Genomic DNA, 27,972 nt, shown 5'->3' on the forward strand with positions numbered 1-27,972 from the left:
GATACTCCAGCATTTACGATGGCGTTAGTCTGCTCTTCTCATTGATCACCCAACCCAACGACTGCAGAAGATGGATATCTTTGTACGTCACCATCATGCCATCCAAATAGGATGAAACATGATTGAACCAGTTGTCAAGATATGGGTGAGCTCCGATTCCCTGGTGCTGAAGGAACGATACCACTATCACAATAACCTTGGTAAATATTCCTGGAGCCATGGCAAGACCGAAGGGCAAAGCCTGAACTGGAAGTGATGGCCCAGCACCACAAAACATAGAAACCTCTGATGTGGTGGGCATATGCAACTATGCCTCCTTGAGACTAGGGGCGGTGAGAAATTCTCCCGCTTGAACTGAGGTTATGACTACTCTTAGTTTTTCACTTGGAGGCAGCTGTTTAGACCTTTGAGTTCTAAGACCGAATGGAAAGGTACCTTTCTTCTTTGGGACAATGAAGTAGACGGATTATCTACCTTGTTCCTGTTCGGACTGGGGAACTGGAACAATTGCTTGGAGTGCAAGCAAGGAATCTACATTGGGCTGAACCTCGACCGCCTTGGCTCCCTTTCGACAAGGAGACTGCAAGAAGGAGCGACTGGAAAGGAGAACTCCAACTTGTAACCTTCTGTAATAATATCCAGAACCCAATGGTTTGACGTGATTTTGGCCCACTCCTCCCAAAACCTCTGAACTACTACTACTATAAATCATTTCTATAGTGCTACCAGTCGTATGCAGCGCTTCACAATTGAACATGAAGAAAAGACAGTCCCTGCTCAAAAAGAGCTTACAATCTAAATCAGGACAGACAGACAGGACAAATAAGGGATAAGGTTAGGACAGATAGGACACCTAGGGAAAAGGGACTATTGAAGAAAGGAAGACAAGATAAGGTTACGAGCAGATGACAAGTTAGGAATTAAAAGCAGCATCAAACAGGTAGGCCTTTAGCCCGGATTTGAAGGCGGCCAGGGATGGAGCTTGATGTAATGGCTCAGGAAGTCTATGCCAGGCATAAAGTGCAGCGAGATAAAAGGAACGGAGTCTGGAGGTAGCGATGGAGGAGAAGGGTGCAATTAGGAGAGATTTGCTTAGTGAACGGAGTTCCTGGGAAGGAGTGTAGGGAGAGGTGAGGGTGGAGAGGTAGTGAGGGGCAGCAGAGTGAATGCACTTATAGGTTAATAAGAGGAGCTTGAACTGTATATGGAAACAGATAAGGAGCCAGTGAAGTGACTTCAGAAGAAGGCTGATATGGGCATAGCGACGCCGTCTTAGTGGTGGAAGAGAAGAGTGGACAGCTCTGGAGGCTTTGGGTGCTCTTTGACAGGAGGACTTCCTGTCCACAGAAAAGGAAGATTGATGTGCTTGAAAGCAGGACTTCTGCCCATATTGCTGATGACCAGGCCAGTACCATATACTGTCTCAAAATAAACAAACCCTGTAAAAACGGACTTCCTCCAGTTCTTTCACCAAGTTACTGAGATCTTCTCCAAACAGCCATTTACCCCCAAAGGGCAGTTTAACTAGACGTGACTTTTACACTGCATCTGCCCATGTCACAACCAGAGTTGCCGACATGCTATGACAGCCAAAGACATATTGCAGGCTGTTACCTGTAACATGTCATAAATAGCATCTACCAAGTAGGCCAATCCTGCTTCCAGCTGGGCTTTATGGCACCCCGTCTTCTGTTGCTGACTGCCGACACCACTTCAGGCATGCTCTTGCCACGAATGAGCCGCACACTGTCTCTTGAAGGCCCAAGAGGCCATATCAAAGGCCCGTTTCAGCAAACCTTCTAGCTTCCTATCCTATAGGTCTTTTAGGGCAATGTCCCCTTTCACCAGCATGGTGGTCTTCTTAGCCACCGCCGTAACCAGGGAGCCCACCCTTGGAAGCTGTAATTTATCTTTCTCCTCCGGAACTAACAGATAGAGGTGAGACGTTGCTCTTCCCACTCTCAGCCCCACATCTGGTGAGACCTATTCTACTGTAATCAGGTCCTGAATGTCTGGATGCATCAGGAAGGCCTTAGAAGGACCTCTAAGCCCCCTCATGATCAATGAAGATGGAATTCCTGACACCAAAGCAGAAGGCTCCTCAATGGAAAGAATCGCCATTGCCTCAGAAATAAGAGTACTGAGCTCCTCTTTATGAAACCACCTCAATACTTTCAGATCATCCCCCTCCTCAGGAGGGAACTCTCTTCCTCTAACAGCTGCTTCAATGATGGCTCCTCTGAATAGACTGAGGCTACATCTGATAAGAAGGTCGAAGCAGAGATAGCCTCATCTGCCCACTCCTAGAGGTCTAAACAAGATCTCCTAGGAGCTGCAGGGGCAGCGGGACGAGAAACTGAAGCACCTTGCAGCAACTCTGACTGTTCCTGCTTCAGTAAATAGGCCTGGTGTAAGCACAATATAAACTCCAGAGAAAACAAAGATCCCAAATCAGCTGAATGTTCTGTCAGTCCCTGAGGCTGTAAAATGGCAGATGTGATCTGTGTATTATCACCCAGAGGATGCTCCTGACAATCAACCCCAACAAAATGGCAACCGTTCCCAGACTCTTCTGCATCAAACTGCGCACTGGGCCCTGCCTGAGGGCTCAAAGACCCTGGCATATCCAAAGATGTGCTGCCGTCGACCGTTTCCTGTGCGTCCCACGGGATTCCCAGCTTGCACACACTGCAATGCCCTGACACTGGCCAACGGATCCCACTGCAGGAACACCGCTTAACTGCCTCTGTGGGAGTCACTATTCACCCCGACTGTCACCAAAGTAGCACAACCTGTTCCAGGCGGTAAGTTACGATCCCTCCTCTGCACCAAGCTCTCCAAGAGTTCCGAGTCAAACTTTAGTCGGACTTACCACTGCCAGCTGCTCCCACCAAGCTCCGTGTCTCCGCAAGCCTTACCACAAATGAGAAAGGCTCGGGACTGTTATTCTATCCTGCACTCCCCAGAAATCCTCTTTCCTTCTTTCTTCTTTATTTAAAAAATTTTTTTTTTTTTAAGGTTGTTGCGCAGGAAAAGTAGAGCTCCACAGGAAGCAGGGGAGAAGTGAAGAGAAGGACGTTCATGGGGCACCATAGACATGGTTCTGAAGACCTCCAGACACGACTCTGCAGACTCAAGCCACCTGCAAAGCTCAACTGGGAGCTGACCAACTGGACCACAAGCAAAACCAGAGGCTGAAATGTGTGTCCATCCACCTGTGGGAGATAGAAAATACCGAGCAGCTGGACTGGATGCAAGAGAGATATGGCTCAGCTCAGTTTTCAGTTCTCTATTTCCACCTGCTGGTTGATTGATACAGCTATCCCACACGTTTTGGAATAGGGGGAAGCTACGTAATGGAAATAATTTTTACCAAATGTTTTTTGGTCCTCACTATCATAATTTAAGTGCCATATGGTGAACAGCTGACACACTGGTCATGTTTATCTTATTTTTCAGGTTATAAGTTGTGGTTTTATACATGCGCTGGAATAGTTGTGATCTATACAAAGTTGTGACACATATTGACTAATCAAAAAATTTGTTATTTGTCCATTGACCTTAACCTACATGCAGACCTCTGGGTTGGGTCCACTTCCCCATCTGCTCATTCAGTGACTGACTACTTCTGCTCCTGTGCCTGGCCCGCTACTTCTCCAGGCTGCCGCAGTGGCAACAGGAAGCATATGGCAGGTGTGGGGACATTCTCGTGCACAGCGGCTGCAACAGCAACAGAAAACAGAAGGCAGGCACAGGGACATTCCCACTTGCTTAGCTGGTCCCAGAAACAGGAAGTTGTGCTTACCATTGCCAAAGCGCCAAGGTAATGTCCCCATGCCTGCTTTCTGACTGCTACTATCGTTGCAGTTGTCATGCAGACTTGCAGGAACAGAAGAAGGTCAGTGGATGAGCTGGAGGGGAAGCGGAAAGGGAAATAGACGAGGGAATCCAGGATATTGGGGGGGAGGGGAGAGACAGGGCAATGTGGACTATCTAATTTTATAAAACAACTGTGTTCGAGGTGCATCCAATTTCAGCTTTACACACGTGTGACTTATATTTTGACTACGACTTATATACTAACATTTCCAGCATTGCCCCAATTTTTCCTTCCTGTGGCTAATACTCAGCAGTGACTTATACCCTGAAAAATACGGTAAATGGATCAATGGAAGGGATAGTCTGTACATAAACAACATAAGACACAGAGTGGAGGAGTGGCCTAGTGGTTAGGGTGGCGGACTTTGGTCCTGGGGAACTGAGGAACTGAGTTCGATTCCCACTTCAGGCACAGGCAGCTCCTTGTGACTCTGGGCAAGTCACTTAACCCTCCATTGCCCCATGTAAGCTGCATTGAGCCTGCCATGAGTGGGAAAGCGCAGGGTACAAATGTAACAAAAAAAAAAAATAATAAATAAAATGAATATAGTAGGAGGCTGATGTACTAAAAGATGAATTTTTTTTTGCAAAACAGGCTTCTTGCATTACATGGTGCAAAAATGCCAGCAAAATCAAAAATACTGGCTTTTTTGTGGTCTCCGGTATCTAAAACCTCTTTTCCAAAAAAATGTTTTCTATAAAAACAAGCTTTGTAGTAAACTTTAAAATGTAGTGGACTAATCTTGAATGCTTATTTAAACTGCACATTGCTTTCATTTCTAAGTCTTACCACTGTCATTGTACAACTTAAGCATGCTCTCTTGTCTTTCATATAATGTCAGCATTTCTGCTTTCAAAAACTGAAAAGCAACACAGTATGAACATAAAAAACTCTGTAAATCCTACTTTTCTCATGTTTTCTGCATCTTGGGCAACAATTTCCAGCTGGTTTCTCTCTTCTTCCAGGTCTGCCACTTTTTGCAGTAAAACCTCTCTCTCCTTCTGTAATTCTTTGCATTCATCATGGGCCTGTTTGGCCTGGCCCCTAACACTCTCCAAGTATTCCTGTAACCCAATGATAATACCTTCCAAATCCTTCTTCAGTGCTTCATTTGCTGCTATCTGACCTTCAGAAAGAACATACAGGGTTAGCGGATGCAACAAAAGCATTAAAAATACATAACACAAACAATTAGAATAGAATGATGCATGAGAACCATAAGCAAAAAAGGTGAAAACGAAAAAACTGATGTAAAAACAAAGATAGACACTGGATATAGATTTGTAATGCTTGTGGGAACTGGGATGAAGACACACACACACACACATACACACATAAAAAAAAAAAAAAGATATGTACTCACAGCCTGTTAGGTGGAACATCACAAAAGCTGGTGGCATCATGAAGACTAACAAATATGTTGAGACATAAGCTTTTGAAGACAAGAGTCCACAGGATGCTACAACAATCTAACACAGCTACCATTCTGTTTTGTCAGGGATATTTTCCTCAATTGCTCAACATCCATAGTCTTTTCTTTGTTTTGCCCCTGCCCCCTCCCTCCATCTGTTTCCTTACAGGAAACAAGAACAAACATAAAATGTCTATGGAGCATAAAATTGGTGACATCACAATCACATGTAGCATTATTATTTAAAGGACCTACAATAATTTAACATTAAAATCAAACATGAGAAAAGGAACACCAAAATGAGAGCTGAAAAGCTATATTCCTAGCTTCTCTCCATTGCTTGCCAATGTCACACTTTTTTTCCTTACGGAGCAAATAAATATCCCTTTTGAATTCATCTTAGTGGTGCACAGTAAATTGGTCCATAAGGGACCACAGAAAAGTTGTTAGCTACGTAACCTTCTCCAGGGACCACACACATTGAGGACAATGTACTAATATGTGATGCAATGTTTTAATTTGCTTTGTTGTCCACCATTTTGATATTTTTGGAAAGGTAACACAGAAATACATCAAATAAAATAATAATTGCATGCAAATTTAGGGCCTCTTTTACCAAACCTCGCTGATTCCCACGCAACAATATCGATGAAGGCCATTCAAAGTGAATGGGCTTTGTCAGCATTGCTGCGCCAGGAATCACTAGCGCAGTTTAGTAAAAGGGGCCCTTAGTTTTTAGCTAAATATTGTGCTTTAAATTAATGCATTAATATAGTTATGTTTCTCACAATAACGGGTCTGTGTTGACATTTACACTTTGTTGCACTTTTAGTTATGTCAACATAGATAAGAAGCTTTTAGTCATACAATTCATCAGCTAGTTTTGAGAATTCCAGTGAACTTCACAACAGATAAATAATGCACATAAAAACGACTAATTAACAGGCACAAAATTTGCAAAGGAACAGTGCAATGCAACTATGGCCTCTCATTTCTACTGAAGTTCTTAGTTTCCTGTAGCAGATTATGTATAACTGTTATGACAAGAACCAGAAAATTGGTCCCGCCCTCATTTCCTGTTTCCAGAAGGGCGGGACCAAAGGCAGAGCTGAGACACATTGGAAGGCAGTCTGAAGTGCCACTCGCCTTCACTGCTGACGCTGGACCCTGAGGTAAGAATTTTTAAATTACAGCCGGCACGCAGGAAGGCGAGGGGCTGCCAGAGGACAGGTCGTGCTTGCACTCGGAGGGGACAGAGAGAGAGAGAGAGAGAGAAGGGGAGGGAGGGGTGCCTGGAACTTGGAGGAGAGGGAGGGAGGGAGGTAGGGGGACATGGATCTTGGAGGGGAGGGGGGCTGGAACTCGGAGGAGAGACAGAGAGGAAGGGAGGAGGGCGTGGAACCTTGCTAGCGCCTGTTTCATTTCTTTCAGAAATGAGTCTTTTTTACTAGTAAACAATATACAAATTGTTTTCTGACATTTCTTTTTGTATTGGAATGGTTTGGGGGGGGGGGGGTCCTTGGTGATTGGTATTAGTAAAGAAAGTGGGGCTAGGGAAGAGAAAGATCTGTGAGGTGGAGAGCAGAAAAATAAATTAGGGCTAGTGGAGAGGGAGTGGGAGACTGAGGTTAAGGCAGTAGAACGAGAGGACATGAAATGAGATTGAAGGGGGGCAGACTCAAGAAAAATGTCAGGAAGTATTTTTTCACGGAGAGAGTAGTGGATGCTTGGAATGCCCTCCCGCGGGAGGTGGTGGAAAAGAAAACGGTAATGGAATTCAAACATGCGTGGGATAAACATAAAGGAATCCTGCTCAGAAGGAATGGATCCTAAGGAGCTTAGACGAGATTGGGTGGCAAAGTCGGTGGCGGGAGACGGAGATGGTGCTGGGCAGACTTATACGGTCTGTGCCAGAGCCGATGGTGGGAGGCGGGACTGGTGGTTTGGAGGCGGGGATAGTGCTGGGCAGACTTATATGGTCTGTGCCCAGAAAAGGACAGGTACAAATCAAGGTAAGGTATACACAAAAAGTAGCACATGTGAGTTTATCTTGTTGGGCAGACTGGATGGACCGTGCAGGTCTTTTTCTGCCGTCATCTACTATATTACTATCAAGCTCATTTTCAAAGCACTTAGCCTCCCAAAGTTCCATAGAAACCTATGGAACTTAGCCTCCCAAAGTGCTTTGAAAATATGCCTCTATGTTACTACTCTATACCACTCTTCCCAACTGTCCTTTTTCTCACTCATACTTCTTTAGATCCCCCTCACTTGCTCTTTTCATAATTCCCTACTCACTCTCATAACCCTTTCCGATATGCTTTTTCACTCTTACCACTGTACCCCTCCGACATCCTCATTTACAGCCACATCAATCTCCTCTTCCTACTCTCCCCATGCTGTTCCTGAAGTTGTCTGAGGCAGGGCCGGTCTTAGGCCGAGGCACCTGCATAGGGCTTCGCACTTAAGGGGGCCCCGCGCAGCGCCTCAGTCAGCCTGAGCCTCCTCCGCTCCATCCCCGGCGCTTTAAATTTACCTCGCTCTGCCTCCGACGTCTGCGCAGCGTCAGTGAAAGCGCTGCCTGTCTGACGTCTCTCCACCTGCCTTCCCTCCGCTTGTTCGTTCCCTCTGTGTCCCGCCCTCGAGGAAATGACATCAGAAGAAGGCTGGGCACTGAGGGAATGAACGAGCGAAGGGAAGGCTGGTGGAGAGATGTCAGACAGGCAGCGCTTTCACTGACGCTGCGCAGACGTTGGAGGCGGAGCGAGGTAAATTTAAATAGTTGAACTAGAAGAGAGAAGAGGGCGGGCAGGTGGACATGGGAACGGGAGGGATGGGGAAAGAGGAGAATTGACAAGGATGGGCATGGATGGGAGGACAGGGCCCAGGGAGAGAGGATTAATTGCTGGACATGGAGGGGAGGGAGGAGAATTGCTGGATATGGATAGAAGAAAGGGGGCAGGGGAGAGACTAGCATCGATGGACATGGATGGAGAGCAGGGCCCAGGGAGAGAGGAGAAATTGCTGGACATGGAGGAGAGGGCAGGGGAGAGGAGAATTGCTGGATATGGATGGATGGATGGAGGAGGGAAGGGGAGAGGAGAAATGTTGGGCAGGAATGGAGGGAAGGAAAGACAAAGGAAGGAGATGCACATGGATGGAGGGGAAGGGAGAGGAGAAATGCTGGACATGGATGGAGGGCAGTAAAGTAGATGCACATGGATGGAGGGAAGTGAGGAGAAATGCTGGATATGGATGGAGGGAGAAATTGCTGAATTTAAGGGCTGGATCCACTCGGGGCCTCTGCTCAAGGTGCCGCGCGCGAAAGCTTTCCTTCTAATAAGTTCTGGGAGAAGAGGATATTTCTCTGGTAAGTGAACAAATTTTGCTTGTGCTTTCGGAACTTGAAGATTGGGGTTTAAAGGAGGAACTGTAAGTTAGTGATAGGCTGATATCCTTAATACTTTAGCAAGTTTTAAATTACGGAAAAACTCAAAAAACACTAAGATGGAGTCAGCAGTCCAGCAGCGAGAGGGGTGCTATCCAGTCTTTTGCATTGAGTGTCACATGTATGATTATCTCCCAATTGGTGAGGTGTCATATGTGTGTACCCGATGCAAAGAGCTCCTAGCTCTCAGAGAACGTGTCCGTTCTCTTGAGGCTAGAGTAGCAGACTTGATGGAGCTGAGGGAGACAGAGAGGTACATAGAGGAGACCTACAGGGATGTTGTAGAGAAGTCCCACCTCCAGTCAGGTAGCCCCTGTGCTACCTTGGAGGAGGGAGGTCTCCTAGAAGGAGAGCATCACCCTGGTGAAGTAGGAAGTACTCCTGTAGCCAGGACCTGCCCACCAGGGGATGTATTATCCTTTCGCACCGAGGATATATCTCCAAATGTTGCCCGGGAGGGAAAGGTTAGGACAGCTGTTGTACTTGGTGATTCGATCATTAGGCATATAGATAGCTGGGTGGCTGGTGGACGTGAGGATCGCCTGGTGACTTGCCTGCCTGGTGCGAAGGTGGCGGACCTCACGCGTCACCTAGATAGGATTTTATATAGTGCTGGGGAGGAGACGGCTGTCTTGGTACATGTGGGTACTAATGACATAGGAAAATGTGGGAGAGAGGTTCTGGAAGCAAAATTTAGGCTCTTAGATAGAAAGCTGAAATCCAGATCCTCCAGGGTAGCATTTTCTGAAATGCTACCTGTGCCACGCGCAGGGCCCAAGAGACAGGCAGAGCTCCAGAGTCTCAATGCGTGGATGAGACGATGGTGCAGGGAGGAGGGCTTTAGATTTGTTAGGAACTGGGCAACATTCTGGGGAAGGGGGAGCCTATTCCGAAAGGATGGGCTCCATCTTAACCAGAGTGGGACCAGGCTGCTGGCATCGGCGTTTAAGAAGGAGATAGAGCAGCTTTTAAACTAGAAATGGGGGGAAGGCCGACAGTCGCTCAAAAGAGCATGGTTCGGGATAAGGTATCTTTCAAAGATATCACCATAACAGGGAAGATAGAGTATCCTGATAGTGAGGTTGCAAAAGAGATTGTAGTAGATCGGGTATCTTTAAATAACAATAAAAATCAGACAAAAGATTGCCAATTAATACTGTCAAGTACTAAGCATGATGTACTTAGGAACAACAAACATAGTTTGAAATGTCTATATGCGAATGCCAGGAGCCTAAGAAATAAGATGGGGGAGTTGGAATATATTGCACTAAATGAAAAATTAGATATAATAGGCATCTCTGAGACCTGGTGGAAGGAGGATAACCAGAGGGACACTGTCATACCGGGGTACAAATTATATCGTAGTGATAGGGTGAATCGGATTGGTGGAGGGGTAGCATTGTATATTAACGAGAGCCTTGAATCAAATAGATTGAAAATTCTGCAGGAAACAAAACACTCCTTGGAATCACTGTGGATTGAAATTCCATGTGCAAAGGGGAAAAGGATAGTGATAGGAGTGTACTACCGTCCGCCTGGCCAGGACGAACAGACGGATGCGGAAATGTTAAAGGAAATCAGGGACGCAAACAAACTGGGCAACACAATAATAATGGGGGATTTCAATTACCCGCATATAGACTGGGTTAATGTAACATCTGTACACGCAAGGGACATAAGATTTCTTGATGAAATCAAGGACAGCTTCATGGAACAGCTAGTTCAGGAGCCGACAGGAGAAGGAAAAATACTAGACTTAGTCCTTAGTGGTGCTCATGATCTAGTGCAGGGGGTAACGATACGAGGGCCGCTTGATAACAGTGATCATAATATGATCGGTTTTGATATTGGCATTGAAGGAAGTGAAACTAGGAAATCAAGTACGCTAGCGTTTAACTATAGAAAAGGTGATTACGACAAAATGAGAAAAATGGTGAAAAAAAAGACTGAAAGGAGCAGCTCGCAGAGTAAAAAACTTGCATCAGGCGTGGATGCTGTTTAAAAACACCATCCTGGAGGTTCAGGACAAATATATTCCACGTATTAGAAAAAAGGGAAAAAAGACTAAACGTCAGCCGGCGTGGTTAAACAGTAAGATAAAGGAAATCATTAGAGCCAAAAAACAATCCTTCAGAAAGTGGAGAAGAGAACCAACTGAAAGTAACAGGATAGATCATAAGGAATGCCAAGCCAAATGCAAAGCGGAGATAAGGAGGGCAAAAAAGGACTTTGAGAAGAAATTAGCGTTGGAAGCAAAAATACATAGTAAAAATTTTTTTAGATACATTAAAAGCAGGAAACCGGCCAAAGAGTCGGTTGGGCCGCTGGACGAAAATGGTGTTAAAGGGGCGATCAAGGAGGACAAAGCCGTAGCGGAGAAATTAAATGAATTCTTTGCTTTGGTCTTCACCGAGGAGGATTTGGGGAGGACACCGGTGCCGGAAAGAATATTTGAAGCGGGGGAGTCGGAGAAACTAAACAAATTCTCTGTAACCTTGGAGGATGTAATGGGTCAGTTCAGCAAGCTGAAGAGTAGTAAATCACCGGGACCTGATGGTATTCATCCCAGAGTATTAATAGAACTAAAAAATGAACTTGCGGAGCTACTGTTAGAAATATGCAATCTGTCCCTAAAATCGAGTGTAGTACCGGAAGACTGGAGGGTAGCCAATGTTACTCCGATTTTTAAGAAGGGTTCCAGAGGAGATCCGGGAAATTATAGACCGGCGAGTCTGACGTCGGTGCCGGGCAAGATGGTGGAGGCTATTATTAAGAATAAATTGCAGAGCATATACAAAAACATGGACTGATGAGACAAAGTCAGCACGGATTTAGTGAAGGGAAGTCTTGCCTCACCAATCTAATGCATTTTTTTGAGGGGGTAAGCAAACATGTGGACAATGGGGAGCCGGTTGATATTGTATATCTGGATTTTCAGAAGGCGTTTGACAAAGTGCCGCACGAAAGACTCCTGAAGAAATTGCAGAGTCATGGAATCGGAGGTAGGGTATTATTATGGATTAAGAACTGGTTGAAAGATAGGAAGCAGAGAGTAGGATTGCGTGGCCAGTATTCTCAGTGGAGGAGGGTAGTTAGTGGGGTCCCGCAGGGGTCTGTGCTGGGTCCGTTGCTTTTTAATGTATTTATAAATGACCTAGAGATGGGAATAACTAGTGAGGTAATTAAATTCGCCGATGACACAAATTTATTCAGGGTCGTCAAGTCTCAGGAGGAATGTGAACGATTACAGGAGGACCTTGCGAGACTGGGAGAATGGGCGTGCAAGTGGCAGATGAAGTTCAATGTTGACAAGTGCAAAGTGATGCATGTGGGTAAGAGGAACCCGAATTATAGCTACGTCTTGCAAGGTTCCGCGTTAGGAGTTACGGATCAAGAAAGGGATCTGGGTGTCGTCGTCGATGATATGCTGAAACCTTCTGCTCAGTGTGCTGCTGCGGCTAGGAAAGCGAATAGAATGTTGGGTGTTATTAGGAAGGGTATGGAGTCCAGGTGTGCGGATGTTATAATGCCGTTGTATCGCTCCATGGTGCGACCGCACCTGGAGTATTGTGTTCAGTACTGGTCTCCGTATCTCAAAAAAGATATAGTAGAATTGGAAAAGGTACAGCGAAGGGCGACGAAAATGATAGTGGGGATGGGACGACTTTCCTACGAAGAGAGGCTGAGAAGGCTAGGGCTTTTCAGCTTGGAGAAGAGACGGCTGAGGGGAGATATGATAGAAGTGTATAAAATAATGAGTGGAATGGATCGGGTGGATGTGAAGCGACTGTTCACGCTATCCAAAAATACTAGGACTAGAGGGCATGAGTTGAAGCTACAGTGTGGTAAATTTAAAACGAATCGGAGAAAATTTTTCTTCACCCAACGTGTAATTAGACTCTGGAATTCGTTGCCGGAGAACGTGGTACGGGCGGTTAGCTTGACGGAGTTTAAAAAGGGGTTAGATAGATTCCTAAAGGACAAGTCCATAGACCGCTATTAAATGGACTTGGAAAAATTCCGCATTTTTAGGTATAACTTGTCTGGAATGTTTTTACGTTTGGGGAGCGTGCCAGGTGCCCTTGACCTGGATTGGCCACTGTCGGTGACAGGATGCTGGGCTAGATGGACCTTTGGTCTTTCCCAGTATGGCACTACTTATGTACTTATGTACTTATGGATCGGAACACTTTTAAGGCAGATGCTGAAACTGGAGAAAGGATAGGGACAGGGCTACAGATGGTAGACAGGACACATAAGGACACAGGAGGATGGTGGACATGGTGAGAGAAAAAATATCAAATGGAAAGAAGACACTACATAAAACAGAAGACATTGGGACCAAAGCGAATAGAAAAACTAAATGATCAGACAACAAAGGTAGAAAAAAAAGTATTTTATTCAGAATTTATTAATTGGAATATGTCAGCTTTTGGAAATGTGCATCTGTGATATTTTGCATGTAAGTTTCAATTTTTCTAGTATTGCTGCATGCTGAGTCTGACTTCTTGAGGTAACTTTCCAGTTCAGTATTTTGCCTTCATATCTGTTGTGTCATGTGTTTTTTCATGTGTGATCAAGGTGCAGTATCCTGCTAGCATGTAGTATTTGCAGCCCTTTTTGTTTTGTTTTTTTTCACGAAGTAGTGTATTGGTGTTTTAGAGCCTGGTGTAATTACAGTTCTGCCTTTCCAAGCATAAGGTTGTAGCTCGTCCTGTCCTTGGAATTAGTGCTGTTATGGTTTGGCAAGGTTATGAATGTGTTTTTGCACAAGTTTGTGTGTCTGCACCTCTGACCCCCCGGGGTTATGAGAATTGGAACTACTAATTGTAGTGGACTTGAACTGAATAATTTCTGGGGGGGGGGGGGGGGGGGTTCATGATAGCATTGTGCTTATTATTTCAATCAGTTTTTCTGTACAAGTTTAGCTTGATTTGTCTTTATTTGAAATTTCATAAATAAAAATTTTTCTAAAAATTGAATAATCTTATCGCTGGGGTGGGGCAGGGCTAGGATGGGGCCCCACCAAATTGGTCTGCACAGGGCCCCGCACTTGCTAAGACCGGCCCTAGTCTGAGGACAGCACTGGTATGGCACCGCAGACTGTTTCTTTTTCCTGTGCAGCCCAAGGCAGGAGTGCACCACTTTGAACTATGAAGGACTTTAGTGCTGTGTGGTTAGCTGCACAACACCCTGGTCTGCAAAGACCCAACTGATATGATCTTGACAGAGGCTGAATTAGTATGTTTGTTGTTTATTAAGGACTTTATAAATTGACACTTATACACATCATGGCAGTTTAATATATAAAAGTAAAGCATAGTGTGAGGGACTGAAGATACTGGGCCCCCATGTTTCCTCTGGCAACTCCACAAAGAAAGACGACTTTGTGGCCCTTCCAGGTGTATCATGGGAGATAAGGTACTGATCTACTCAACATCTGCCAGTCTACAACACTGATTCAACCCTAAGGTTTCACTAGCATACATGGTTGTACTGCAGCATTCAAGGGGATAAAAGTTTAAACTTGAGAATGCCATTTGTTAAAAGAAAATCAGTAGAGCAGCCTGCCAAAAAAATAAATAAATAAAAGCCATAAAATTGATTTTCAAATGTTTACTACCAAAGGCAAAGTCTAAGATTTGATACTTGAGTAAACAAACCTCCAGGTGCTAACCTGAGAAAATTAAACACTGCAAACTCAAATGAACAACAGTCACACAGGGCTAAAGAGCTCAAATAAGCACATGAACTACAAATGTTCATTATATAGCTAAGTATCAAAACACTGTCACTGACATGGATACCATTTTGGATGAGTTGTGCTACTTTGTAACAAGCATAAGGCAGAATAGCTAGACCAATGTTATGCTGCTTTAGATAACTATGTATGATGCTCTAAGGAAGAGAGCCTTGCAAGCTCCTGTCCCCACATGCTTATAACCTAAGTGGAGGTTAGCAGATGATAAAATGACCTAAGGTCTGGAGCAGCAAACCAGAACCCTAGACGTCTAGTTCAAATCCTCTTACTATAAATCAGTGGTTCCCAAACTTTCTCAGGTCACAGCACCCTGAGACTACATATCTCCTCTCAGATCTCCCCCCCCCAACAGCATTGAGTCCTACCTTTGCTGGCGGGGATGCCCAAGCCCCACTAGTTGAAGAGGTCCACTGCCTGAGGCCCGAGCTCCACAAGCTCCTTAAGTTTTCATCTGTTATTCCATTAATGTTCTCTCTATACATGTTACTTTTATACACTATATTTCCCATGTTTCTTATATAATTACTAATTGTATATGTTTATTCAGTCATGGTGATGCCATGACAGAGCAATGTAAGCCACATAGAGCCTGCAAATATGTGGGAATATGTGGGATACAAATGCAATAAATAAATAAGCAAACTTGCATACTTCAGCCACTGACGCTGGCATTCCTTCTCCTCCCCCTTTCCATCCAGCATCTGCCCTCCTTTTCTTCCCACTTCCATCCGGACTCTGCCTTCTTTCCACTCTTCCATCCAGCCTAAGCACCCTCTCTATTTCTCCCAATTAAGCATCTGCCTCCTCTCTATCCCCCTGCTCCCCCCTCCCACACATACACCCACACCCCTACCACTACTCTGCTGCTTCTCTAGATCAGCAGCAGCGTCAAAGCAAGCTACAGCCACTGCAAGGCAGGACTCTTCATTCAGGTGGCTGCCGACTGTGCCCCCGAACAGGAAGTGACGTTTGACGGGGCAGGACCGTCAGCCACGGTGGCTGCTGCTTATTTTGCTGCAGCTGTTACTCATCTAGAGAAGCAGCAGCAGAAGTGCCTTGGGTGTCGGTGGGGAAAACGTGCCATGGCACCCCTGCAAGTTCGCTGCGGCACTTTGGGATGCTGTGGTGCACAGTTTGGGAACTGCTGCTAAAAAGGATGCATGGACAGTGGTGACTTGCTACATATGGGTAGTGCAGTCCTGTATGTGACAAATTCTATTGAATAAGCCTGTTCACATGAATGGCCAAATGTTTTGCTTCAAATCTTCTAAGGAATTCCATCAAACACAATATTTTATACATAAATGTAGTAAACCTTTGCTCCCTATTCACTTTTTAAAAAGGTTGCTTATTTTTCAAAAATATCCAGAAAAAGCAAGTACCTTCAGTGAGTTGTTGCTCAAGGTCCTTGATTTCCTCTGTTTCTCTAGCAATCCTAGAGAGCATCTCATCCAGACGATTTTCAAGCTGTTTGTAATGTTGGTTCATCATGTCAAGTTGCTGTTCTTTACTTGCCTTTTGAGCCTTCACATGAGACTATGAACAGGAAAGCATATTACAAGAAGAGCTATTATTTCAGCTGAACTAAACAGAGGGGGACACAGGTCTACAGATTCATAGCTCTCTACAATAGCATGTAAAACCATAATCCCACTAAGAGAAATCTTGAAGAACAAAACACATCTGCAATTATTTGCTGTTCTTATAGTTTGCATTTTCTTATGTATTTTGTGTACTTATGCACAAGAGAAGGACATCTATGGGGAAATTCTATATATAGGGCTGAATGCTAGGTGCTACTTCCACGCCAAATGTTTGGCATGGAAAAGCATTCTAATGGATGATAGGTGCCAAAACTGGGCAGAAACGGCAGATCCACATGAAAACACACTTACCCATTTATAGAATAGCATCTAAGTGCTTCTGCATGGATCTGCAAAGGGGGCGTAACGACTGGAAGGACATGGGCGGTCAGGGGTGTTCCCTTAAGATGCGTGCAGTGTTACAGAATAGTGTGAATCTGCACCCAACTTGCGGTTTCAGTTGGTGTAAATGCTCGTGCCCGTTAAAGCATGGATCCCAGCACTACACACTATTCTATAAAAGGCGCCCAACTCAGAATGTCTTTTATAGAATACCGTTCAACGCTGATTTTTTTTGTGCCAAATTTTGAGCGCCGTTTACTGAACCCAGCTCCAAATGCTGAGAAATTTTCTAAAGAATTCTACATTCTGTTAATATGTAGAGGTGGAGGAGTGGTCTAGTGGTTAGAGCACCAGGTCTTGCAATCCAGAGCTGGCCGGTTCAAATCCCACTGCTGCTCCTTGTGACCTTGGGCAAGTCACTTAACCCTCCATTGCCCGTTAAAGCATGGATCCCAGCACTACACACTATTCTATAAAAGGTGGCCAACTCAGAATGTCTTTTACAGAATACCGTTCAACGCTGATTTTTTTTGCGCCAAATTTTGAGCGCCATTTACTGAACCCAGCTCCAAATGCTGAGAAATTTTCTAAAGAATTCTACATTCTGTTAATATGTGGAGGTGGAGGAGTGGCCTAGTGGTTAGAGCACCAGGTCTTGCAATCCAGAGGTGGCCGGTTCAAATCCCACTGCTGCTCCTTGTGACCTTGGGCAAGTCACTTAACCCTCCATTGCCTCAGGTACAAACTTAGATTGTGAGCCCTCCTGGGACAGAGAAATATCCAGTTTACCTGAATGTAACTCACCTTGAGCTACTACTAAAAAAGGTGTTAGCAAAATCTAAATAAATAAATACTAAATAAATGTTAAAGTAAGGAGGACAGAAAATATGGCAATCTAATTATTTAGTCTAGTGCTGAGCTTCCCAAACTTTGGATCACAAAAGTTGGTGTTGCAAACTGAGCAAGCAAGCCCTCCATAGTAATGTCAATGGTCTACACCTCCAGGGGTTTGCGCACTTTCTGTGCGAATGGGGTCACGGCCACAAAAAGTTCTGCCAAGCGCTGATCTAGTGTATTGTCAAAAAGTCATATTAACATACCCTGCAGTCAGAATAAAGCAGCCTGCATTTCATCCCTAAACACACACAAGAGTAACATGTGATTTTCTTCACATTGTAGTAACAGATTCCTATTTCACTGTATGTCCTGTTTCTTGTAAATGAATACACTGCACACATTCAAAAAAATTCAGGCAGCATATTGACCTCAGCTAAAAGACTAGTCTTAATTACTAACAATCTGTATAACCAGAAAATCAGATGAAATACAAACATAATATTTACATAATGAAGTCCTTTATGAAGAATTAATCTAATTGCATGTCTTATAATAGCAAAAAAGGAAGAAAATCATCCTAGGGATTTCTTACGTTTCCATATACAACATATGGGTAAACACCTAACCATAACTGTACATTCATAAATGCTAAATGTTTAACCCACATTTTATAAAGTAAGTAAAATACAACTGGAACTGTTAACTGTTCAATAAGTCAAGCTCTCATTGTAATAACTTACAGTTTTGCTGTCTTCTATAGCCATAACAAAAAAAACCCAAACACAAAACACATCTTGGTACTGTGACTAAAGGAAGCAGTTTAAAAACATCATCCTGTAGTTAGCTCTTCTCTGGGCTTCCTTTTGCTTTAAAGTTCCTCATTTGATAGTAATACTTTCTTTAAAACTCTCAGTCTCTGCAACTTCCCATGGTTTCAAACCACATTCTTTGTGAAGACTCAGACCAGGCAGCAAGCACTACTGTCGCAACTTACAGCCCCGAGCTCTACTCGCCCCTCCTCTGCCTGCTTTAAATCACAACACAGGAAGTTCTATAACTAGCCAATCCCATACTCGGCTTACACTGACACTTCCCTGCTACAGGCAAGGCAAGGCGCGGCTCAGTCCCAGGAGAAAGCAATCTCCTCTAGTTTTCTGTGTATGCACAATGGTTTAAACAAATATGCTCCCATTTTGCACAGCTCTCTCTGAAATAACAAGCATGCAATTCCTCAGAAGCTAAATCTCTTTTACTGCTTTACAATTGTCCATGTATTCCTTTCAACATTTGCTCTTTTATGATGTACTGTAATTAATGAAAACACTCACTGGTATGTACTTTTGTTGAGGCTAATTAAGTCTCGTTAGGCCTCATCAAGCAAAAACAAAAGACTGGCTTTGAAAAAAATGTTTCCTACATTCATAACATCCTAATAAATGACAAACAGAAATCAGCAATATAAAAGGGGCATTTTAAAAAATTGGTTATCTATTTTTAATTTTATTAGTGTGACATTCTAAATGGTTCAATCTCTCTGGAGAACTTTCAGAAGTTAAGACAGTGGAAGTATTTTAAATGGTATAAGATTTAAAACAAACAAACAAACAAACAAACAAACAAACAAAAACACTCATGTTATCGCCACACAAGGCCTGAATCCTGTGCCCTTCAGTTCCAATAGAAGAGAAAAAAAAGGCAAAGAGAATGACAATTCATTTCACTTTACAAAAGGCAGAACCAATGAGGTTGCAATAAAAAAACTTAGGGCCCTGTTTACTAAGCCGAACTAGAGGCGCATTAGTGTTTTTAGCACATGCTAACCATTAGTGTGCGCTAACTGCATAGATGCCCATAATATTCCTATGGGTGTCTACACAGTTAGTGTGCGCTAATTTTTAGCACACAATAAAAAAACCTAGCGCACATAGGGCCCACAGTAACATAGTAAGTGATGGTAGATAAAAACCTGAACAGTCCATCTAGTCTGCCTAACAGTCACACATTATCAATTCATGATTAAATCAACAATGAATGTGATATTATATACTTGACTAGTAAAAAAGGCCCGTTTCTGACACAAATGAAACGGGCGCTAGCAAGGTTTTCCTCGGAGTGTGTATGTTTGGGAGAGTGTATGTGAGAGTGACTGTTTGAGAGTCAGAGTGAAAGTGTGATTGTGTGAGAGAGAGCGTGAGTCTGGGTGTGAGTGTGTTTGTGAGAGAGTGTGTGTGTGAGAATGAGAGTGTGTGCAAGTGTGTATGTGAGACACAGTGTGAGTGAGAGTGTGTGTGTGTGGGCGAGAGAGAGAGTGTGTGTGAGACACAGATTCTCTGTTTGAGTGAGTGTATGAGACCAAGCGAGTGTGTGAGTGACTGTGTGGCACATAGAGAGTGAATGTGATACAGTGTGAGACAGAGTGTGTGAGAGTGAGAGTCAGAAAGACATTGTATATGAGAGAGAGAGTGTGAGCCGTGCCCTCCCAATCCATGGCCATCTGTCCCCTGCCCCCTCCATTCATCCTTTTCCAGCAATTCCCCTCTGTCCCTGAGCCCTGCCCTCCCAATCCATGGCCATCCATGTTTGTCTGTCACCTGCCCCCTCCATTCATCCCTATCCAGCATTTCCCCTCTCTGCCTGAGGCCTGCCCTGCAATCCATATCCATCCATGCCCATCTGTCCCCTCCATTCATCCCTATGCAGCAATTCCCCTCTCCCTGAGTCCTGCCCTTCCAATCCATTACCATCCATGCTCCTCTGTCACCTGGCCCCTCCATTTTTCCCTATCCAGCATTTCCCCTCTCTGCCTGAGGCCTGCTCTGCAATCCATATCCATCCATGCCCATCTGTCCCCTCCATTCATCCCTATCCAGCAATTCCCCTCTCCCTGAGTCCTGCCCTTCCAATCCATGCCCATCCATGCTCCTCTGTCACCTGGCCCCTCCATTTTTCCCTATCCAGCATTTTCCCTCTCTGCCTGAGGCCTGCTCTGCAATCCATATCCATCCATGCCCATCTGTCCCCTCCATTCATCCCTATCCAGCAATTCCCCTCTCCCTGAGTCCTGCCCTTCCAATCCATGCCCATCCATGCTCCTCTGTCACCTGGCCCCTCCATTTTTCCCTATCCAGCATTTCCCCTCTCTGCCTGAGGCCTGCTCTGCAATCCATATCCATCCATGCCCATCTGTCCCCTCCATTCATCCCTATCCAGCAATTCCCCTCTCCCTGAGTCCTGCCCTTCCAATCCATGCCCATCCATGCTCCTCTGTCACCTGGTCCCTCCATTTTTCCCTATCCAGCATTTCCCCTCTCTGCCTGAGGCCTGCTCTGCAATCCATATCCATCCATGCCCATCTGTCCCCTCCATTCATCCCTATCCAGCAATTCCCCTCTCCCTGAGTCCTGCCCTTCCAATCCATGCCCATCCATGCTCCTCTGTCACCTGGTCCCTCCATTTTTCCCTATCCAGCATTTCCCCTCTCTGCCTGAGGCCTGCTCTGCAATCCATATCCATCCATGCCCATCTGTCCCCTCCATTCATCCCTATCCAGCAATTCCCCTCTCCCTGAGTCCTGCCCTTGCAATCCATGCCCATCCATGCTCATCTGTCACCTGGCCCCTCCATTTTTCCCTATCCAGCAATTTCCCTCTCTCCCTGAGTCCTGCCCTCCCAATCCATGCCCATCCATGCTCCTCTGTCCCCTGCCGCCTCCATTCATCCTTTTCCAGCAAGTCCCCTCTCGCCCTTCCATGTTCCCCCCCACCCCCTCGCATCCATGCTACGCTCTCTCCCATGTCCCAGCCTGGCCCGCCCTCTTCTCCCCCCCCCCCCTTCGCATCCATGCCCCCCCCCCCTTCGCATCCATGCATCCTTTTTTTTTTTTTAATTCTTTTTAACTTTACCTCCGTGGCGGTTCGTGCAGCGAAGCGTCAGGGAAGGAGGCGGCGCTCCCGACGTCTAGCTTTCCCTTCGCTGTGTTCCGCCTTGTTTTGAAGGCGGAACACAGCGAAGGGAAGGCTAGACGTCGGGAGCGCCGCCTCCTTCCCTGACGTTTCGCTTCCGGATTTGTTTGTTTTGTCGCGAGGGCGGGGCAGAGACGGCAGGCTGAACCCTTCAGCCTCAGCCTGGGAGTGACGTCAGATGGCTTCAAGGCTTCAGGCTTCAAGGCTTCAGGCTTCCGGCTTCAAGTTTCCGGCTTCACAGAACTCAGGCTTCCGGCTTCAAGTTTCCGGCTTCACAGAACGTTGGCTTCAGAACGTTCACGGTGCGTTTTATTATATTAGATAATGGTATTTCTTTGAAAATAGACCGTAGAAGTCCACCCGGCTCTGTCCTTATGTTCCAACTACTGGAGTTGCCATCAAAACCCAGCCTATTCATCTTGTCATTTGTGGGAACCAGACCATAAAATACTGGCCAGCACTTTCCTCGGTTCCGGCTACTGAAGTTGCTGTTGAAGCCTTTTCCAGTTCATTTTAAACTGGATTGTCATATACAGAACACAGACCTACAAAATTTGCCCCCGGCCTTAATTCTTCACAGCCAGAGTTGCCACCCAAGTGTCACACACACATTCCACACACGTGCAGCCATTTAAGGTTGTTTTTTTTTTTTAATACCATCCATTTTCTAAATAGAGATCCTCTGTGTTCATCACATGGCTTTTTGAATTCTGTCACTGTTTTCTCTCTACCATCTCCCTTGGGAGGGCATTCCAGGCATCGACCACCCTCTCCGTGAAAAAGAGTTTCCTGACATTACTTCTAAGTCTACCACCCTGCAGCCTAAGCTCATGTCCTCTAGTTTTACCATTTCCCATACTCTGGAAAAGATTTATTTCTATAATAATACCTTTTAAGAATTTACATGTCTGTATCATATCTCCCCTGTCTTCTAGGCTATATATACTCAGGTCTTCCATCCCTTCTCATATGTCTTATGGCGCAAGCCCCATATTATTTTTGTCGCCTTCCGCTGGACAGCCACTAGATGTTTTACATCCTAGGCCACTCCTCCACTCCAATCCCTTGAAATTTGTCTGTCCCTGTGGGGGGGGGGGGGGGGGGGCAGTATGCAGGTCCCTGGGGGGGGGGGGGGGGGTATGTGTGTGTCACCGGAGGCATAATGAAGGCATGGACGTCCTTCTTTCAAATATTTTGGATATCCTTAACTACCCCCCACCACAGGGACAGCCAAATTTCAAGGGAGTGGAGGAGTGGCCTAGTGGTTAGAGCACTGGTCTTGCAATCCAGAGGTGGCCGGTTCAAATCCCATTGCTGCTACTTGTGATCCAAAATCCAAATAAATAAAGGGGGTGTCAGAGGCATAGCAAAGGCATGGACGTCCTTCTCACAGAAACATCTAGGCATGGACGTCCTCAACTGCCATCGCAGGGACAGAGGCATAGCGAAGGACATCCTCAACTGTCGTCGCAGGGATGGAGGCATAGCAAAGGACGTCCTCAACTGCCGTCACAGGGACGGAGGCATAGCAAAGGACGTCCTCAACTGCCGTCGCAGGGTCGGAGGCATAGCAAAGGACGTCCTTCACCCATACTCTTAAAAAAAAAAAAAAAATTAAAAGATGAAAGGTTTTAAAGTTGTTTTTTTCGGGGTGGGAGGTGGTTACTGACCACTGCATGCCTTTTTCCGTTCAGTTAGTGCATCAGTTAGTCTACAGTAGTGCCCCCTAGGGTGCCTGGTTGGTGTCCTGGCATGTCAGGGGGACCAGTGCACCACGAATGCTGGCTCCTCCCATGACCAAATGACTTGGATGTGGTCATTTTTGAAATGGGCGTCCTCGGTTTCCATTATGGCCGAAAACCAGGGACGACCATCTCTAAGGTCGACCTAAATGTTGAGATTTGGCCGTCCCCGACCATATTATCGAAACGAAAGATGGACGCCCATCTTGTTTTGATAATACGGGTTTCCCCGCCCCTTCGCGGGGACATCCTGTGAGGACGCCCTCAGGAAAACTTGGGCACCCCATTTGATTATGCCCCTCCATGCCAGTCAGGTTTTCAGGATATCCACAATTAAAATGCATGAGATAGATTTGAACTGAATGGAGGTAGTACATGGAGAAAGGGAAAGGGACTTGATATACTGCCTTTCTGTGGTTTTTGCAACTACATTCAAAGATATTTACATAGTATATACAGGTACTTATTTGCACCTGGGGCAATGCAGGGTTAAGTGACTTGCCCAGTCACAAGGCGCTGCAGTGGGAATCAAACCCAGTTCCCCAGGATCAAAGTCCACTGAACTAACTACTAGACTACTCCTCCACTCATGCAAATCTCTCATGCATATTCATTATGGACATCCTGAAAAACTGACTGGCTAGGTGTGTCCCAAAAACTAAGCTAAGAACCCCTGCTCTCAAGAAAATGATGGTCTTGAAATAAGAATACTTTAACTATAAAGCATGACTTTTTAACCAGCTACTACTTGTATTGCTAATTGAACAATGAAATTTGTTCCTTAAGCTATTAGTTCCTTACGTGTTTTGGATCTTTGGGATCTATCGAATCTAAAATGTTTTGCAGTTCTCCAATCTCCATCTGTTTTTTCTCCATCTCTCTTCTTTGCCTCTCCATTTGTCTCTCAAGTTCCTGTGCCTCCTGGCGTAGCTGATTTAATAGCTGGATCTTCTGAACTAATTGTTGGCGCAAGGTCTCTTTTTCTGCTTCTGAAATCTAAAATACAAGACACAACAAGGACCAACATGATTCAAATGCATTGTTAGAAATACATCTGACTGGTTAGTTAGTAGGGCTCTATTTGACTGAACAGGAAAGGGCATGTCTAAAAAGCACTTAGCGACATCTGCCTCCTGGAATATTTAGTTGCTTTGGCCATGCATCCGAAAATACATTGAAGCACTACACTTCAGAAGGTGGATCATGATGCAGATTTCACCACCTCCTTAGGCAGGCTAACATTCAGCAACTGAATACCACGGACTGTGAAACAGCTGTCAAACTGTGGCCATGACCGGATGCCAATATGATGAGAAAGAGCTTTAGTTATTTTTAAGGCATCTGTGTTAAAGAGCACTCCCCCTTTGCAATAAATTGCAAAGTACCGGTACTCAGGATAATTAGATCATGGATTTAAGATTCTCTGACTTCCAGTAGTTTCTTTACAAACCACCAGAAGAACAAAGTGTTGAACAGGCAAACCTACAGCAATCAAGGGCAGCTCTCTCCAGACAAACTCCAATGTGCCACAGGTCATCATAGCCCTTTTAGCAGCCTATGAACAAATTACTGGGGAAAAAAAACAGGAAACCACAGAAAAAAAACTTTTTGAAAAAAAAACTTTTTGAAAAAAAAAAAGATTTAATTCAACAATTTAGCCAATATGTTAATCTTTTGTATTATTTGCTGCTGTCTGATGTTTTTGCAAAATTGTTTTATAATTATAATTTTTTTTTTTTTTTTTTTACTGTGAACCACTTTGAAACCGTGTTGAATTTAGCGGTACATTAAGAGGCTCATTTTCAAAGCACATACTTACAAAGTTACGCAGATTACCAAGTAACTTTGTAAGTCTATGTGCTTTGAAAATGAGCACCTACGTGAATAAATTAAATCAAATCAAGATGTATTTTACAAACTTTCGAAATGATCTCTGCCAGAAGTTACCCCTAACATCCATACTTTCTGAGTCTCTCTTTGCTTTTTCTTTAAAAGGTGAAGGGGAACCCTCTTTGCTCTAAGTGTGCTTGGTATGCTAATTCTTTTTACCATTCGTTTTGAACGTGCCCCAAGAGTTGAATATATCATCACTTCTACTATATATCTCAATCCAAAGAAGAGACTCAAGCCAAGCTTTTTATTTTTTTTTTACTGTTAGTACAAACGTTGTTGAGCTTACTTATTCTACTTCATATATCTTTATTTATTTATTCCATCTTTTTAAAAATGCCCAGGGTGGGTTACAATAAAGCACAGAATCATAAAACTCACAAGAAATATCTCCATCATTAATACTCAAAAAGCTTAAACAGTCATCCACCCAAAAGACCTTCAGCAAACAAACAGCAGTTGAAATCCAAATCCAAAGGGCTACAGTGTCCTAAAAAGATACACTTTGGACCTCTTCCTAAAAGGCGACAATTTGGACACTAATTGTAAAACACAATGAAGCTTATTCTACAAAGGAATAGATAGATCTACTGTGAACTGGATCTTTCCATACCTTTTTCTGAGCCACTGCATCCTCCAGTTCCTTCAGCTCTTCTGTTACTCTTAAAATTTGCTGCTCTGCATTTACTATTTCTCTCTGAAGTTCTGTTAATTTCTCTTGTGCTGTGTGAATAGGATGGAAAACCTTGTAGGGATAATTATAACTATGCACACATGTAAACAATCTGTGCATACTTCCTGTGCAGGTACTGGAAAATTTTCAAAAGTATGCAAAATGTATATGCTTACATTTACTACTGCTCTTTGGAACACATAGACCTCCCCATGTAATTTACACATATAGAAGTATTTTTAATAAAACAAGCATGCCAACGCTAATCCCTCCCCAAACCCAACCCAAGAAATGGCCGTGCTCAGTTCAGGTAAAAAGTTACATGTGCATTCATTTACCCACAGATTGGGTGGAGAGTAGTTTTAATCTGACTCGATCCAATTTGTTTTTCCTTTCCTATAGGAAATAACCCAGAAACCCCAGGAATGAAGAAGGTAAGCTGAAAAGAAACTCCAATAGGAATATTTATTTCCAGTACTCCCTGCTTGTCAGAATGGCCGAGATCTGGAAAATTGTTCCTGGCTGTTTTAAATCAGGTTTCATAAAACATTCATTTGAGAGAACTATATATAAATATTGTTTTTAGACAGCATACCATGTAATGCTGGTTTCTGGACACACAAGGTAATAAAAAACTGTTCTTATAGCTACCTGCTTGAATATTTTTTTCTTTGTCCTCCAGTTGTATGTCAACTGTTTGATGAATTGTTTTTTGAATAAGCTCATTTTTGTTTTGATCTTGTCCATCTAGCTCTACTTTCCCAATATGAATTGGCTGTGCTTTATTAGCCATAAAATTTTCAACAGCATATTCATTCCTTTTGTATCTGGCCTTTCCAATGTAAGGGCTTTCACTTGGTACATCATCCAATTCCACACCCTGCAACAACAAAATGTTCAGCAAATGTATGGTCCAAGTACATCTTCTCACACAGTTAGGGGTAATGCTGTGCACCTATACATAGGCAACTAGAGGATGCCCAATTGGCGCACATTCTATGAAGGAAAGTCGGCATCTGCTTTCCTTTATAGAATACTAGACTGAGTATACATGCATATATGTGCTTAGATGCGAGCGCTTATGCCAGCCACTGATTGGCGTGTGGATTTATAGTATTCTATAATTTACATGCGTGTTAACTTTGTGCCCTACCTAGACTTCACCCATGTTATACTAACCTACCAACTATGCACTTTAAGAGATATGCACGTGGTTACAGAATAGTGCTTAGGCACTTATCCAGCATCTACACATGTATGCACATCCATATACAACTATATTATCATAATAATATATGCATATAAATGTTAGCACCTGCTTTATAGAATTATCTTCTTTTTTAAAAATGTCTTTTTATTGAACATTATAAACAATGTAACACAAACATCCAAAATATAACAAGCCTTAACAACAGTATGGAATCACCAACCCTCTTAAGCCCTTATCCCCCACTGTCTACATAGATATATACTGCTAATCCGGTAGTTTCTAGCTAGAACAGGAATTTTTTCCCCCTCTCTCTTTGTGTGTATTTGCTATTTTACCTAAACAAATGGAGTTCCTTGAATCTCCTCAGCATGCTTCAGAGGTGGTCTCAGCGATTCATCTTTGCTGTGTGAGCTGGCCCACGCAGGCTTCCCTCTGCCGCATCCCACCAGTGAGGAAACAGGAAGTGACATCAGTGAGTGAGGGACACAGCAGAGGAAAGCCTGCGGGGACTGGTGCAGGCAGTGAAGATTAAACACTGTGGCTGCTAGGATACCTCTGAGGTACACCGGGGAGATTCAGGGTGGGGGCAGATACTGGGCCACCAGTGGAAAAGAGGAAGAGAGGGGAGTGAGACACTGCCGTTGAATGGACCTGGGATAAGAATGGGTGGGCCTGTGCACACCTAGGCCTACCCATAGCTACGCCATTGATGTGAAAGCTATAGATAGAAATGACAAATAGTTAAACCTATTCTTTTTAAGTGCAGTGAAGCATTCTTTTCACTTTCATGAGAACCACAGCAATGTATGAACAGATAAGAAAAGAAATCTGGAAGCCTATTACCTCTGATGGATAATAACCCAAAGGCTCAAACTTGGCATCGATTTTATAGAAGGCCAGTTCCTGTTCCAGCTCGTACTGCTTCTGGCAAGCACGTGTTAACTCCAGTGTCTTCTGCTTTAGCTGAACCAACAAAATATTGTTTTTATCCACAAATTATTGCACTCATCTCATATACACACTAGAATTATGCAAACTATTAGAAAACGGTTCAAGAGCATTACCATAACACAAATCCTGGGCGCCTGGTTGCCATGGAGCCTAGAAATTTCTTCCTGGGACCTGGGATTTCACACCCCTGACAAATATTTTCCCTACTGCAGCGCTGCCTGTAACTGCTTCTCTCCACCCTGCACAGCGATCGAGCTCTGCAAATACTTGAGCTGCGTGGTA

The 27,972-nt window shown here is 44.2% G+C and overlaps 1 protein-coding gene across 2 annotated transcripts in view; it reads right to left on the reverse strand.

The window, feature by feature from the left end:
- CNTRL (centriolin) overlaps positions 1–27,972 on the reverse strand; it is a 152,379-nt gene that overhangs the window by 101,901 nt on the left and 22,506 nt on the right. Inside the window, exons 8-13 of one of the 2 annotated variants that reach the window (XM_030207567.1) lie at positions 27,583–27,702; positions 26,181–26,409; positions 25,470–25,579; positions 23,768–23,962; positions 15,883–16,036; positions 4,786–5,006 (exon numbers count right to left, since the gene is read on the reverse strand). In XM_030207567.1, the coding sequence (XP_030063427.1) occupies positions 4,786–5,006; positions 15,883–16,036; positions 23,768–23,962; positions 25,470–25,579; positions 26,181–26,409; positions 27,583–27,702 (1,029 nt within the window). Of the gene's footprint in view, positions 1–4,785; positions 5,007–15,882; positions 16,037–18,002; positions 18,218–23,767; positions 23,963–25,469; positions 25,580–26,180; positions 26,410–27,582; positions 27,703–27,972 lie in introns of those variants that run through there. The other variant, XM_030207568.1, reaches the window with a different exon arrangement.

Source organism: Microcaecilia unicolor, chromosome 6 (assembly GCF_901765095.1).
Source record: "Microcaecilia unicolor chromosome 6, aMicUni1.1, whole genome shotgun sequence".
Taxonomy (NCBI): domain Eukaryota; kingdom Metazoa; phylum Chordata; class Amphibia; order Gymnophiona; family Siphonopidae; genus Microcaecilia; species Microcaecilia unicolor.